Source organism: Pholcus phalangioides, unplaced genomic scaffold (genome assembly GCF_987345545.1).
Source record: "Pholcus phalangioides strain wild (caught in Gottingen) unplaced genomic scaffold, Ppha-v1.0 ptg000009l_1, whole genome shotgun sequence".
Classification (NCBI taxonomy): domain Eukaryota; kingdom Metazoa; phylum Arthropoda; class Arachnida; order Araneae; family Pholcidae; genus Pholcus; species Pholcus phalangioides.
In genome coordinates this window covers 53,743,447-53,760,395 of record NW_028301602.1, presented here as the reverse complement: position 1 = coordinate 53,760,395, position 16,949 = coordinate 53,743,447, and the positions used below count along the sequence as shown (strand labels likewise).

General features: G+C 39.6%; 1 protein-coding gene across 4 annotated transcripts in view; it reads right to left on the bottom strand.

Annotated features, from left to right (window-relative positions):
* LOC149083307 (inactive CLIP domain-containing serine protease A8-like) overlaps window positions 1-16,949 on the bottom strand; it is a 163,090-nt gene that overhangs the window by 128,784 nt on the left and 17,357 nt on the right. For all 4 annotated transcript variants that reach the window (XM_089236541.1, XM_089236540.1, XM_089236539.1 and 1 more), the window contains exon 3: window positions 392-571. In XM_089236541.1, coding sequence (XP_089092667.1) covers window positions 392-571 — 180 coding nt within the window. The remainder of the gene's footprint in view (window positions 1-391; window positions 572-16,949) is intronic.

Here is a 16,949-nt window from a genome sequence, read left to right as displayed (position 1 = left end):
CTTTAGCGCCGGGCACCAGACCCGCCTTTCTACTAGTTGCGGCTTTGAATGCAATCAATAAGCTCATTGGTTCCATATGCTCGAAAGAGGCATGCTTTCGTGCTAATTAGTAACGTGTATTCCAGGCCTGATTGAAACTGGGAAATGTACAGATTATATTTAGTTTGAGAAACCAAGGAATGTTTTTAGCAAATTATCATATCACTCCTCGTTGATCTTCCTTCTCTATTGGAAGAAAACCAATTTCTGTTGAAATTATTCAAGAATCTTCATAATCTACATCGGCCACTTAGCGAATTTCTGTGTGTATGAGTGTGTGTGAATCGTTCTAAGGTTAAGAATCAAAATCCCGTGCTTTATATCATAAGTAAGAGATTTTGGGTTAACTAACCTGCCAGGGCCATTCTCCGAAATCAGCCTCTCCTTTGTTACTGGGTGATAATATACGACTATTGATGCCGTTCGGGTGTCTTACACCACAGTTATGTTCGTAAGGCTTCACTGTCGAGCTTTCAGGAGTGTTGCAACAAACGTGGAATGGACCACATGACGGGGGATTGAATTTTCCGTCCTGGAAAGAAAAAAAAAAAAGAAATACATCAGAAGACGCATCAAAGTGCTCACAATAACGGGATACATCGAAAAGCCTGACTTTAAGAAACATTAAAACATTTCTGAGAAATTTCTAGACAGCCCTCTCGTGAGGGTTCATGTCTCTAGAGCAGTGTTTCTGAACCGCCAGGCCGCGGCCCAGTACCGGGCCCTGACACTAGTCACACCGGGCCGTGAGAGTGATTCGCAGTTTAACTTTCCTCATTAATTTCTTGTTAGTTGTGTGCATGACCGGGCCTTTCACTTACACAAAAGAGATTTACCGGATCGCAGTCTTACAAAGGTTGAGAACCACTGCTCTAGAGTCCCAAAAACATACTAGTAAAAAAAGAGGCCTAAAATCCCCTATCTGTACTTGCACACAGGTACAGTGCACGCCGGTTAATGTCGAGACTCGGGTTACTGATAACAGTACCAATTGGTAACTACACTGCTTGATAATTGCTAAGGAACAGTGTTATTTTTCATCATACCTAATGACAGACATCCTTTCAAGAAATTAAAAATGTTCAATAGACATATCGAAGTATACAATGCAAAATGAAACAGATATCGCTACATAGCAAAAAAGATTAGCGAAAGGAAAAAAAAAGATGCTCCTTTTAGCAGTTGTAAACAATTACAAAAAAGTGCTCGTTTTGAGGCCGTAGCCGGTCAATTCGTCGCACTCAATTTGTCGCGCTCAACTCGTCGCGCCTCAATTTGTCGCGGTACAAATTCGTCGCAGTGCCATTTTGTCGCGGTACAAGTTTGTCCCAGCGTCAATTCGTCGCGGTACAAATTTGTCGCAGCTCCAATTCGTAGCTGTACAAGTTTGCCGCCGTGTCTATTCGTCTTGACGTCAATTTATATATTACAGCGCAGAATCAATTCGTCGAACCGTCGATTCTTCACTGTACATGTTCCACGCGAGCTTGTATGTAGGTTTTTGTCTTACACGTGAAATAAAAACATGAACAAAAGTGTACACGCAGTTAACTGAAAATAATTAATTTTTGTCAATGCGGAAAGGCTATCGAAATTAAAATATCAATTACATTTAAAAATTTAACTGCATATAAAAGTTTAATTATATTTGAAAATTCAGTTATAAAACTTTGAAATGTTAAATAATTGATTTCTGCTGTGATAAAATTTCAATATCATGTGGAAAAATTTCGGTTTGTATGATATTCCCCCAAATTACAGTGAACCTATCTTTAACGGTAAATTTCTATCTGCCCCATGGGCCATAAAAATTTGAAATGTTAACTAATTGATTTTTGCTGTGATAAAAAATCATGGGGAAAAATTTCGGTTTGTATGATATTCCCCAAATTACAGTGAGCCTATCTTTAACGGTAAATTTCTATCTGCCCCATGGGCTCGAGAGTTTCTCCCCATCCCTCCTTCGAGAGTCATCAACATTTACCATTACAGTACTTCCATAAGAACCTGTAATATTTAATTAATTAATAATTCAATTAAATTAATATTCAATTTTCACCGTATAAGCCGCACTTCCCGCTTTTGTTGGGATTTCTATTTCTCACAGCGAAGGCAGTGGAACGCAGATCAGATCAAGGGTAGAAATGTACAGTGCTTATGAATGACGATTCGATGAAGTTTTCATATTGCCCACAGGATGAGCACCGACAAAGACCATGTAATCACCAATAAAAATAATATAATCACAAATAAGAGTATGGGTCAGTCGCATAGATATAATATAACCATTAATCTTATGTTTATAATCAGTCGCATATCTTTGGCGGGACTGTTTGAATATTTTCAAATAATTTTTATTTGCGTCTAAGCTTTTGGTACAAGGTTGGTGTGCTTGGTCTACATATTTCTGTTGGCAAAAACATGGAATATTGCAAAACCGAACGTGGAAATTATATGTTGGTTTGCGTGTGTGTTTAAAAGTTTTTCCCCCATAATTCATGTTCCGAAATTAGAAAAACTTTTATTAATGCAATTCAATGAATTATTCTATCATTAATTTTCTTCATTTGAGTTTTTGTTGTATCATAAAATAGAGATACAGATTATACGGATGGCAAAAAATAATGTAGTACTTTTTAAATTAAATTGTTGGATTCAATTTAAATTGCAATAAATTGAAATCTTTTCCTACGTATCGTTAAAAAAAGAAAATAATTATGATAGTTTAAAATATAGCAATCACTAGTTATTCTATTAATCAGGCTTTTTATTGCGATATTCACGTTAAATAAGTGTTTAAATAAAATGTTACTCAAAAGCACTGAAAATAAAGGTTTAGATATTATGGAGTGTTTATATGTACGATACGAATTGTTTTTAAAATTAAAATTATCCTAATGAATGTAGGCTATAATCAGAGGCGGATTTATAGCTTTCCCACCTGCGGGCTATTCAAACCTTGCCTCCCTTCTTCCTTTCTAATTCATGTTCTTGATCACCAATTTCTTAATTTTGGTTACGCCCTTTCACTTGAACTTGTCATCTTGGGATAAAGCCCACATACTCCCCACCCAGGAAATATACCACTGAATATAATCTTACATTGTCTGTTAGTGTTAATTCACTTGTATTGTAAGAAGAAATTTTTACTTATTGTTGACTGGAGCCGTATGAGTGTCATGTACATGAAGTTACATACAATGGGCTAATTAAAAGTCTGATTTTATTCTTTTTACTCGACAGTTGTTACTTTAGAGTTGAAAAAAAAAATCAAAAATCGATTGACATTTGCGGTGGTGTCAGAGACAGAGATGCTGTTGGTGCCCAGGGTACTTTATGGAATGGGTATGAGCACCCAGAGAAATGATTCAGAAATCAAAATTTCCTACTTCAAGATCAAGGCAAGAACCCTAAGTTCCAAAACTTCCGGCATCCTTGGCCAGTCAAAGGTGCCGACATGAAGGAAACATTGAGGAGGTGGGGGGGTGGGGGCTGAAAATAGCCATTCATTCCGTTTATAAGGGACTCAAACCCGTACTCAGGAGGCGAAATGGTGCATTACATTGTATATTCATGAGTTATTGGAGAGGGGGGGGGGGATGGCTCAAATGGCCGGAGTGTTTGAATATTATTTCGGTGTGATAATACAAAGTGATTTGAAATGTACATTGCATTGCAAAAAAATAATTTGAAAATAAGACTTTTCGCAGCTGTTACACATAAAACTTACATTGTCATAAAAAAACTCCTTAAAGATATATTTTCCGCATGGATACATTTAATAGTGAATTACGGAAATAATGCTGGGAGGGCCACATTGATCGCAATTTATTATCTCGATGTGCACCCCCAACGCCCCTCGCTGCAAGAAATGGAAATCCCTGCCGAAAGCGGGAAGCGGCACCTATACGATGGAAATTAAATTTTAAAAATTTATTGGATCACAATTTATTATTTGGATGAGCTCCCCAACGCCCCTCACTGCGAGAAATGGAAATCCCGACAGAAATGCGACTTATATGATGAAAATTAAATTTTAAAAATTTATTGGATCCCAATTTATTATCTTGGTGTACGTTCCAATGTCCCTCGATGACTTCAATGAATACTTTCCTTCATTTGTTAAAAATTAAAACAGAGATGGGAAGGGGGAACATTTCCAATAAATGAGAAAAAAAAATTAGATCCATTTTTTACGCCTAAAGCAACTACTCTATAAGATCACAACAAACATATGAATTTTAAAGCAATTCAAATTTGTCGCGACGAATTGACGATACAGCGACGAAATGAGTCTGCGAAAAATTTGTACCGCGACAAAATGAGTCTGCGACAAATTTGTACCGCGACGAAATGAGCCTGCGACAAATTTGTAGCACGACGAATTGACGCTGCGACAAATTGACCTAGACCCTTTTGAGGCGTGACCTCTTTAACTCCACTAATGCATATTTTGTATCAGTTGTGCATGCCGTGCACTTAACTACTGAAGAAAGCTCGAGAAATTTTGTCTCATTCGCCTTTCAAGGCGATTTTGGGCTCCTGTACGGTTCGAGAAAGTTGTCTTTGAGCAATACGTCTGCCAGGTGCATTCCAAGCGTGTTCAATGGGATTTAGGTCCGAGAAATATGCAAGCCATGCCATGCGCTCAATATCTTCACTTGTTGAAATGTTGGACATTTCATCTGTCTTATGGCAACGGGAATTGCCATTCATAAACAAAACGTCTGAACAGGGCCGGGCTTAGGAATTTCGCCGCCCGGTGCAAAAATATTTTTACGAGCCCCTTCAAAAAATTTTTATACAGTCGTTCCCCAACTTATGAATTTTTCGACTTGCAAACATAAACCTTGAAGGAGAAGAAGTTGTTCAGAAAAGAGAACTCATTTTTTCATTATTTCAGAAACACGTTGATAGTTGAGATCGTAATCAATGATTATAGAGTCCGGATGTTTACGCACTAAAAATAGTCAAAATAGGTACTAAAAAAGGCATAATTTATGGAAAAATAACTAAAACCTAAGGTATTAAGGGTTCAGAAACTAGCTGAAAAATTGGTTGCACTTAATCGGTCTACTGTTCTAATTAGAGTTGGTAATAACAGCATTATTATCCAAGTTAAATTGATTTCACGCCCAAAATGAAGTACACTGCTGGCCACCCAAATTGCAACACCAAGAAAGACAAGAGATATCGCAACAATATTTATTTTGTAGATAACATGTTGACCAAGCATCAAATGATTAAATTTATAGACTTCTGTGAAGTGTGGTTCCTGCCAAAATCAGTAGCCAGAGTAGCCGCCATTGTTGGAGATCACCGCTGCCACACGCCTCGGCATTGATTCAAAGAGACTTTGGATGTGTTCTTGGGGTACAGCAGACCAAGCAGCTTCCACGCGTTGCCAAAGTTGATCTGGTGTGGCAGCTGGGGATGTAATCTGGGTCAATCGTTGAGCAACCATGGACCACATGTTTTCTATCGGCGAAAGATCCGGAGAGCGAGCTGGCCAGGGAAGCCATTCAATCTGGCGATTGACGAAGAACCTTTGGACAATGCGTGCCACGTGTGGTCGCGCATTATCCTGTTGAAATATGGCTGTGGGCAAGCCTTGAAGGTAAGGAAGGACAACTGGCTCCAACATCTCGGAGATGTAGCGCTGGCTTTTTAAAGTACCGGCAATGCGTACTAGAGGAGTGCGAGAGTGATATCCAATACCGTCCCATACCATAATACCCGGTGCAGGACCAGTGTGGCGGTGCATAACGCAGCTGTTCAGCATCCTCTCTCCACGGTGTCTCCAGACTCGAATCCGACCATCGTGGTGTTGCAGACAGAAGCGTGACTCGTCAGTAAAGACAATTTCATTCCATTGTGCCGTCCACATCCTTCTTTCATCGCACCATTGGCGGCGGAGACGTCTGTGGTTCTGCGTCAAGGGAAGACGAAGCAATGGACGTCTTGCGGACAGACCACTCTGCTGTAAACGGCGTCGAATGGTACGCGCAGACACTGGATGATGCGGTACAGACTGAATGTGCTGTGCTATGGTTCGTGATGTGGCTGAGCGATCCGTCACTGCCATACGCACAATACGCCTGTCATCACGTGAAGTGGTGCACTGAGGTGGATGCGATCGAACACGTCGGTCCGTCGTACCCTCCTGCATCCAACGATCACATATCCGCATTACAGTTGTTTGGTTTCGTCCAACACGACTACCGATTTCCCTGAAAGATAATCCACAATCTCGGTAGGCCATTATCCTTCCTCTGTCGAACTCGGATACTTGATCAAAAGATGATCGTTTTTTTGAAAAAACCACAAGAAAAACACAATTGCCGTACTTCAAATCGTCGAAATCTCCAAGCCTTAAATAGCGCTTTGAAGTGGCGCCACAGGCGTGCATGATGTGCGTCTGCGCTGAAATTCTAATCATTTGCATATCTCACCTCCGCTAATGCATGTTGTAAATTTCATATTATTTGCATGCTTCCTTCAGGGTGTTGCATTTACGGTGGCCAGCAGTGTATTTGAGATAAACTCTGGTATAAACCTGATATATGAAAAAAATAAAGCCGCAAACTAATTTTTACCCAACAAAATAGCCTTGACCATACGTCCCCCCCCCCCTTTTAAAGAAAAATTTTTTTTTTCCATTTGGTCCAGAATCATTTATTTCATCGTTCAATTATTGCAGATAACTTTTCCCACATTGCAGCAATTATTCATGAGCTGTCATGCTCTTCTTTTTAAGGTAGAATTTTTAAATTAATCGAAAATCGCTATCGTCAAAATACCTACTCTAAGGTTTTCCAGGGCAGAAAATAGGGAAGTGAGAGGGGTTTCTGGTGCCGCAGGCAATGTACAAGTGAGAATCCGAATTATTTCGTTGCTTTTATTTGACCGCTCTTGAAAAAATATTGGGTGGAGGCACCAAAATGCTCACTTGTGCGCCCTATGTGAGAGAATCTATCCTTATTTCTTGCGTTACAGCCCTAGGCCAATGCCTCCAACATCTTCGTTGTCAAGGTATGGCTCAAAAAAGAGTGACAGCGAGTGGTATTTTATGAATTTTTATAACGATATTTTAAAAACTTATGTGTCTAAACAAAAGTCCAGGCTACCACCCTTTACAACCTGCCGCCCGGAGGCACTGCATCCTTTGCACCCTCGCTTAAGCCGCCCCTGATCAAAACAACATGCTCCCCCATCCAGAGTTCTGTCTTCTCCTACTCCGCCTTGGGTGAGCCATGACGTCAACTGATGGCCTTTTGGAACAGTTATCACTAAGGTATACGTATACAATGCAGTTCCAATGCCTGAGCGAGACATAGAATGTGGAGCAAAAAATTATAGTTTTCCTTTGCTTTTCTAGCACGAGCTGCGTTCAATCTGAAACACCACATCCAACACCCATTGCCCCAACAATGGTAAGGGTGACAGGGTTCCAGTCGGGCCGAGATTCTTACCTTTTTTTGTTTTTCATGCAATAAATTCACTACTTTGGGGCTCGTGAAGAACCTGACAAGGAGGCCCGCCAATGATCCCAGCTTAGGGCCAATGCTGTGACACCATTGGGTCTGTAATAAATATACTTAGCCATGCAAAGGCTAAAACCTAAAGGTGTTATTTGGATATCATATAGTGGCAACGGCACTTTTGTAAACACAACGTTTTTGTGTCTCCAGCGAGTAAGCTGTTTGTGCATTTTCACGCCAGTGCTTAGATTATGTATCTCCACATTTAAAGTAATAAATAATCAGTTATATTAATGTTAAACCAGTTCTGGAAACATTATTTATAAAAATGGCGACGAGGAAGTGTTCCTGTAAAGGTAAATAAATCGAACCTTGTATGCGCTGAAAAAAGAAACTGATTGCGCTATAGATAAAATGTCGAAAGTAGGCTTAGTTGGTCAGTTGTCGATTTACGATGATGCCAATGAAGATTTTGACTTGTACATCGAACGGCTCGAGCAGAATTTGCTAGCTGACGAAGTGGAAGATGAAAAACGCGTGCCGGTGCTGATCTCCGTGCTCGGTGCCAAAACATATAAAGTGCTTCGTAACTTGCTAACACCGCGTCTACCCAAGAACTCTGAGTATGAAGAGCTTGTCAAATTGCTTCAAGAACATTTCCGTGCTGCACCGATTACCATCGCTGAAAGATTCAAATTTCACCGACGAAATCAAAATGAGGGTGAAAGCATTGCCGAGTATTTGGTGGAATGTTTTAATTCCGTTGGCTTGCGTCAACGTGCGTTTTTGGCGATTTTTTGAACGAGGCTTTGCGGGATAGATTCATTTGTTCGCTGCGAGGCAACTGAAAAACGTCTACTGGCAAAAAAAAATTTGAAACTTGCAGATTCCATTGACATAGCTGTAGTAATGGAACTCGCTGAAGAAGGCTCTAGTAATATCAAGATTACAGCGGCTGGACTCTCATCGAATGTAAACAAAGTGGGAAAATAGACTTTTCATCAAAATAAGCCAAGATGGAGTAAAGGTGTTCATGGTAATAAAACAAGTTCTCAGAAATGCTATCGATGTGGTGCGTCACACACTGCCGAAAAGTGTAAATAGAAAAATGCTAGGTGCCATGCCTGCAATAATATTGGACATTATTATTAATATTGGAGTGTTGGCTGAAGAAAAATTTACCTCATGTTGTTCCCAAGTTTACAATATATTTCTTGAAGATTACAATCAAAATTCTATCGATGTTTCCGGGGAGGTGATTGTAGATGTCACTTATGAAAACCAGACCTCCAATTCCCGTGCTGTAATTGTTAAAGGCGATCGACCAGCATTGTTTGGAAGGGACTGGATAAAATGTTTCAAGTTGAATTGGCCTAAAATATTTTCTATATACAAGGTAAATGAATCTGGTGATCCTGCAAAGAGACACAGGAGGATTTGTTGAAAATTTGCCTACACAGCAGAATTTGTTTTCGACTCTCAACGGTGGAAAATATTTTTCAGAGTTGGATTTGAGTCATGCTTATCAACAAATCGAGCTTGATCAATGCTCTCAAGAATGTCTTACTCTAAACACTCACTTAGGTTTAGTACGTCATCTGATTAAAAATGAAAATAGTCACAAAATATTTGAAATTAAATCAATTTTCAATCTAAGTGTTAAAATAGAGAGATACAGAAAGCCAAATAATATAATTATGTGCCACAGATGCCAGGGGTATAATCATTTTCAAAATAATTTCAAAAAAGAAATTAAGTGCATGATTTGTGGCCAAGGCCACTGGACAGCTAGCTGCAACCCGGACAAAAATAAAAAAATTACCCCCAAATGCGCTAATTGTAATTTAAACCACGTAGCCAAATGGAAAGGATGTCAAAAAATCCAATTAACATTAAAATAAATAAACGAAAGGAAACGAAGAAAAATAATAATTCAGCTGTGGTGGTCGAGTGGTTATAGTGACGGACTCGCGATGCGAGGATCCGGGTTCGAACCCCACAGTGGTGGTCGGCTGAAGTTGGTTTTCTGTGGTTCCCAACTTCAAGGCGCCAATGCGAGCCGATCTCCCCGTTAAAAAGTCTCGCCACAGAGAGCAACAGTCCTACAACGATAAATCAATCAATCATAACACTTCACTCATAGTTAGAAAAAAAAACTGGTGGCAGATGGCAGCACTACACATAACAAGCATTACAGAGAAACAAAACTTCACGTCAGGTTTCACTACACGTACACGCACATTCCCACATGTACCGATTCGTTGGGGGTTCCGCGGGGTGCATGTGTGGTGTAGCAGTAGTAGGTAGGACCTCCAAAAAATGGCTCGGGGATCCATGATGTTCTTAAGTCAGTCACCTCGTTGGGCAATTTGCCTGTTGTGGCGTTGTATTTGTATTGTATAGATAAAGTAACAAATGATAAAACTTAAATCAAAATAAAAAAATTAACGAAAAATTGGATATTCCCAAGGAAGCAATAAAGGAAAAAACTAGAAAAATAAAATGCAAGAAGTAAGAGTAATCTCATCAACGGGGATTAATATTACCACAAGCAAATGGCAAAACTTCAAAGATTGAATTTTTCAAACACAACATGCACACACTGATCTAACATACATGTACAGTACTCTCTTTTCCTTCTCTTCGAATGAAAAAAGATATAAAAATATATATCGTATAAATATTTCCTTTTGACGCATAAGCCCACGCCGGGGCAGCATACAGTAAGGATGGTCTTATTACCTGTGTATACATTAATATTTTGTTTTTTATGCTCGACTTTGTTCTGGGGTTACAGAATCTCAGAGTTTGATCGATGTTTAACGTGGCATGTTTAATTCTGTTTGCAACATGTCTTTTGAAATTCAATTTGTTATCCATGTACACTCCGAGATATTTTATACCTTCAGAAGGGTATATCATATGTCCCACGTCTAACAAAAGTGTTTGTGGGTAGAATTCTAGAAGAAAACCATACCATTTCACACTTTTCTGGGTTTAACTTTGCTTTGTTGAAATACTATTGTTCTATTTTGTATATTTCATCTTGAACCATTTTTAGGGCCTTTTGCGGATCATCGTCTGATGTCATCAGGATTACATCACCAGCATACATTCCCAGGAGTCCATGCGCCATATTTGGGAAATCATCCATGAATATAACGAAAGGTGTGATCACGACGGGAAAATAAAAACGGCGATTATGTTACGATTATTTCTATCATCGTAATCGAAAAAAAGACTTCTCCTATTCGTCCAGACATGTTCAAGCAAGATTCATCATTAATTATCCAAATTTTAATTCCTTCCCCCTCCCCTCGTTTTTCCTATGCTGCGGTCCCTAAGACGAAGAAGATGCGGCATATCTCTTGCCACAGTAACGGTAATGGTTCTCAATGCTCAAAATGTCCAAGTTTTGCATATCATGGAACTTAAAACTATGTTAAAATAGACATTTGTGGCAGAAAAAGTTCAAAAAAGGCATTATTACAGAAAAGCTTGAAAATATGCAAAAAAATTTTCATGACATTTTGCCTGAACTTCCGGGCTCTAGTAATGAAACACGATATATTGAGAGGGAATTGCATTTTAATTAATTCGACAAAATTTATGTGGTCCACTTGCTTACACTTCATCGTGGCTCGAATCATCATATTGAACAGACATGCATTTTTGTCATACTTTTAAAGCATTTCATCATCTCTTTATCGAATATACATTGTATTTCGATAACTGATCATTTTTCGAATTTTTTATTGCTGTTTTTGCTTAATGTAAATAATAGAAGTAAAGGAATCCCAATTCCCCCCAAAAAATATAGAAAAACATTCTGAAACACCTTAGAACTGTATTTGAAAAAATGTAGAATAATTTAAAACTACTACACAGCATATTGCGCTTAATGCTCCCACTTAGAAAGTATTCTCACTTAGTACGACTTACTTTTCTAATCCTAAGTTTTACTAACACTTATCGAAATTTCCCGATTAAAGCGCGTTTTCCAGGCTACAAAATTTTTTATGACGAGTATTTTGAAAACGCTAGTGGAACTCACCTCATTGTACGTATATGAGCTCTTCACTGTTATTGTTTATTACATGGTTAGCAGGTTTTTGACAAGGCAGTTTTTGACGGCAATTTTTAAAAACCCCAAGTATTGATTTTCAATATAAAAATTTCCATTGGAAATACACACATTAATTCGGTGTAATGTTTAAAATGACCATTTTAAACAAAGACTAAATGCTTAATATGATTGTAAAATTATTTTACACTCTCTATAAAATTATTTTGGACAACGCGTGAGTATTTTTTCTTGTAAAATATACAATTTGAATAGAGCATAGCAGAAAATGTACCCCTTCCACACGGTACAACTCCTAATCGAAGACGACTATCCCCGTCATGAACAGTTCGTGTGCTACTACTACTAAACCAGACATGCACCTCGTCCATATTCCTCTGCGGAACCTCTAACGCAGCGGTTCTCAACATTTTTTGACTCGCGGAGCCCTTTTTAGTAAAAAAATTCAATGGCGGAGCCCTGTAGGCCCATTTTTAATTATTCGTTACTAATTTATTTTTACCATTTAAAAATATTTATAATTATTTTTTTTAATTTTAATGTTTTTATTTTCCTAGAGCGGCCGCGGAGCACCGGTTGAGAACCGCTGCTCTAACGAATTGGTGATGCGCTGGATGCCTGACATCACCACACATTCTAATGGAGCGAAACCTGCATGCGTTTTTCGCGATTTTCACCCTCTCAACGTGGTTTGCAAGACCATGTTCCATTGCAATGTTTGTTCCTCTTGATGTCTACTAACAACCCTCTGAGTTTTTCTGTCCATTAAAAGAACACTCTGTGTATAGGGTATTGCGAAGTGGCTGGAGATCTCTGGCCAAAGTTTGATCTGTTGAAGTAAGACATGCGGCATACATATATCTCCAGCCAGATTTTGGCTGTAATATATATATGTGTTATCAATGCGAATATTGGGAAAGCCAGAGAAAGAAAATAAACTTCACAAGCACTAACATTCCAATTACGGCACTGATTAAAAACCAAAAAACAAGAACCCTTCTTTCTGGTATAATGGACTTGGCAGTGCAAAGGTACTTAGGAACAGAGTGAAATGTTCCCGAGAGAAACAAATAGATTAAAAAGTGGTAATCGGGAGCACCAAATTCCTGCTCGCGGGTTGTTAATGGTGTTGCCCGAGTTTTGTAAGGTGAATTGTTAACCTCGGACCAATGGTGCTCCGGTGATATACAATGTATATATTTTTAACATGTAATTTTTTATTTTTTTTTTGATTGAGAAAATAAATGCTCCCTTCGGGGAACCCCCGTATGGAGAATCACATTCGCCGGGTCGGGGTAAGTAACTCATATATATGTGTTGTGTGTGTGTGAGAGAGAGAAAGAGTGATGTGTATAAACATCTGCTGTAATCTTTTTATAACAGATAGTTGTTTAAAAATGACATATATGCAATGTTTTTCTGTTTATTATTAAATTATCTAGATAATCACTAGTACTTGGAACAATACTCTTATTGTGCAAACAATAGAATATATCTAGTAATCAAAATACTAAATTTTAAGACTAAAAAGTCCATTAATTTGGCAGTGCTGGCTTGTATATGGCGCTTAAGAAACTCCTGTAACTAATTCTTGGTGTAAAGTAACTAAAATTGACTATAATATGATACCCGGCGCTGCCCGGGTTTTCTTCAATGAGGCTGTTTGGATCACGTGATATCTCCCTCTTTCTTTGAGGGACATGCAAACCGTGTCTAAGTTATTAATCGATATGGCGACTTCCCCCGCCACTTCATGAAATAAACAAATCTAGATTTAAAGAAACATAGAAACGAATATTTTTTCCCCCATTTTTTTTAAGGGGCGCTAGGTATTTCGATCCCCCTCCCGAACTTCAAGTTATCTATTTCTGCCTGTTTCTGCTTCCAAAAAATGCTTAAAGCTGTGGAATTTCTTCGATGTATTTTACGGACCCATAATTGGTTTTAAAACTATATCAATTTATGCAGTTGAATATAAAAAGACAATACGGAGAACTTAATTTTCATGCTTGAGAAGATATAAATAAAATGTTGAAATTAATGTTATTGCCTGGATATCCAACTCAAAAGTATATATATAGGTCCGGATAATTACTTTATATTTAATCTCCTGGGCTTCGTATATCTCTAAGCGAACTCAATATTTCAAAAATCGAGAATTCAATACAATATTTAAAATTATTGATGTGGCAGAAAAACCTCCACTTACTTTCCGATTTCTACAGTAAAATCGGCAATTTTAACACTGATTTCTATGAGGATCACCCTTTGCCTGACCCTTTAAGCGATGCTGATGATGATTATGACGTCTATTCAAAAAGCCTCATTACTGGCAGTATTGAAAAAGTGGCAAACCATTGTAAAGGCATATACACATCTGAAACGCTTTGCTAGGGAACCACTGTAACCAAAGTAAACGTTCGCAAAGTGATTGTTGAGGCCCAAAAAACCATTGTTGCCCGACAGTTTTTTTCCCGTTTGGGGTATTTGCCTTGCTCTGACGAAATTTTAAAGTAGCCTATCGTTCAAGTCGGGTCTCATTTGGTATATATGCAAAATTTGGCGACGATCGATCTAAAATTGTAGATTTGCACACACACAGACAGACAGAAAATCAATTTTATATACATACTAGGGGGGCTCTGCCCCCCTACCGCCTTTGGCGGCCAACCCCCCACCCCTCCCCCCCCACTTCTCTCCCGGACATCTTGTTTATTTCGTCCCACTTCATCAGCGTGCTATGGAAAAGGGGAAAGGGACGTGTGAAAGCTCCAGCCTACTGAAGAAGCGAATTTTAATGAAAATAATAATAAAGCAACAAAAAACAAATGAGATTCATCAAGTATCCCCAGAAAACTTCCCCATGGGGGTCCCCAGATTCAATTCGCTGAATTTCAGTGGGGCCCCACACTGGATATATCTTGGGCTACCGATGTGTTGCAAATTTTACAATGTTAAACCACAAAAATCAATGAGATACATTCAGGGGCACCGAATTACAACCTGCCAACATTTCCATGAAGCCCTGACCTGCAAGCTTGTCGGACACCCCCCTGTGAGAATTTTTCATTTTTATCAATTTTACAACGAATAAAATCCAGGGCCCCACATCCAGTAGCGGGGACACAATACGCAGATTTTTAGTGGGGCCCCAGACTGGCTATATCTCGGGTTTCGGCTGTGGCAAATTCTACAACAGAAAAGAATGAGATTCATCCAGGGCCCCCAAAATCAAACCTGTAAACATGGCCCCCCCCGACTTGGAAGCTTGTCAGTCATCCCCCGGTGCGAGTGCCATGAAAAATTTTCATTTGTATTCGTTTTACGAACGAATAAAATCCAGGGCCCCCAAACAATTACCCGGGACACCAATTCGCATACTTTTGGTGGGGCCCCAGACTGGCTTTATCTCGGTGTTCCGCTGTTGCGAATTCTAAAACAGAAAAGAATGAGATTCGTCCAGGGCCCCAAAATGAAACCTGTAAACATGGGGCCCCCGACTTGGAAGCTTGTCGGTCATCCCCCGGAGCGAGTGCCATGAAAAATTTTCATTTGTATTCGTTTTACCAACGAATAAAATCCAGGGCCCCCAAAATGAAACCTGTAAACATGGGGCCCCCGACTTGGAAGCTTGTCGGTCATCCCCCGGCGCGAGTGACATGAAAAATTTCCATTTGTATTCGTTTTACCAACGAATAAAATCCAGGGCCCCAACCAATTACCCGGGACACCAATTCGCATACTTTTGGTGGGGCCCCAGACTGGCTTTATCTCGGGGTTCCGCTGTTGCGAATTCTAAAACAGAAAAGAATGAGATCCGTCCAGGGCCCCAAAATGAAACCTGTAAACATGGGGCCCCCGACTTGGAAGCTTGTCGGTCATCCCCCGGCGCGAGTGCCATGAAAAATTTTCATTTGTATTCGTTTTACCAACGAATAAAATCCAGGGCCCCCAAAATGAAACCTGTAAACATGGGGCCCCCGACTTGGAAGCTTGTCGGTCATCCCCCGGCGCGAGTGACATGAAAAATTTCCATTTGTATTCGTTTTACCAACGAATAAAATCCAGGGCCCCCAAAATGAAACCTGTAACATGGGGCCCCCGAGTTGGAAGCTTGTCGGTCATCCCCCGGAGCGAGTGCCATGAAAAATTTCCATTTGTATTCGTTTTACCAACGAATAAAATCCAGGGCCCCCAACCAATTACCCGGGACACCAATTCGCATACTTTTGGTGGGGCCCCAGACTGGCTTTATCTCGGGCTTCCGCTGTTGCGAATTCTACAACAGAAAAGAATGAGATTCGTCCAGGGCCCCAAAATGAAACCTGTAAACATGGGGGCCCCGACTTGGAAGCTTGTCGGCCATCCCACGGAGCGAGTACCATGAAAAATTTTCATTTGTATTCGTTTTACCAACGAATAAAATCCAGGACCCCCCAACCAATTACCCGGGACACCAATTCGCATACTTTTGGTGGGGCCCCAGACTGGATATATCTTTTGCTTCCGCTATCGAAATTTTTCAACGTTAAAGCAGCAAGAAAACAATGAAATCCATCAAGGGCCCCTGGAAATGAAAACTTTTTACTTATACGTGAAATCTTCCCCAGGTTCCCCGACCCTGTGTTGGGAGCACTGCTGTTGTGTGTGTATATTATACATATATATACCTCTCGGCATGGACCTCCCCCCCCCCAAAGGAAGGGCTGACAGGGGCCACAACGATTCTTATCACTTTTTGATTTTTCACACTATAAATTAATCACAGAGGGGCCCCTGAAAAGCTGGTTTGGGGGCTCGAAATCTAAATTCCAGCCTAAGGGCTCTGCTGTAGGATGTAGGAGCCTCTTGGTACATGCACATAACATGGTCCCGATGGGTCAAATGGGTCCCGATATGTGAATATCGACCCAATATCGATATATGATATATGATATCATATCGATATATGAATATGAATGTACGATATATGAATGTGAATATCGATATATGAATCGAACCCACTTCCGTAACAGAGTTTCCGTCACTCAAAAATTTCACCCACTTCCGTCACTCGGTTGCTTAGCAACAGGCCCTTTTCGAGTTTGTTTGTGATTTTATATTATAGAATAGATATAGATTTACTAGCATTTATAATGCAATGGTTTTCCAATTGAAGCTGTATCTTAAACATGCAAAACAATGCTTTGAATACCAAGTCCTGCCAGCTCTGCTTTTATTGAAAATACTCTATAAAACTCTAGATTTATACAACCTGAGCTAAGACATTTTTAGGTGAGGGCCGTTCAAGTATTACGTAAGCAAATTTTTAGCCATTTTTGATCTCCCTCTCCACCTTGTCAGCA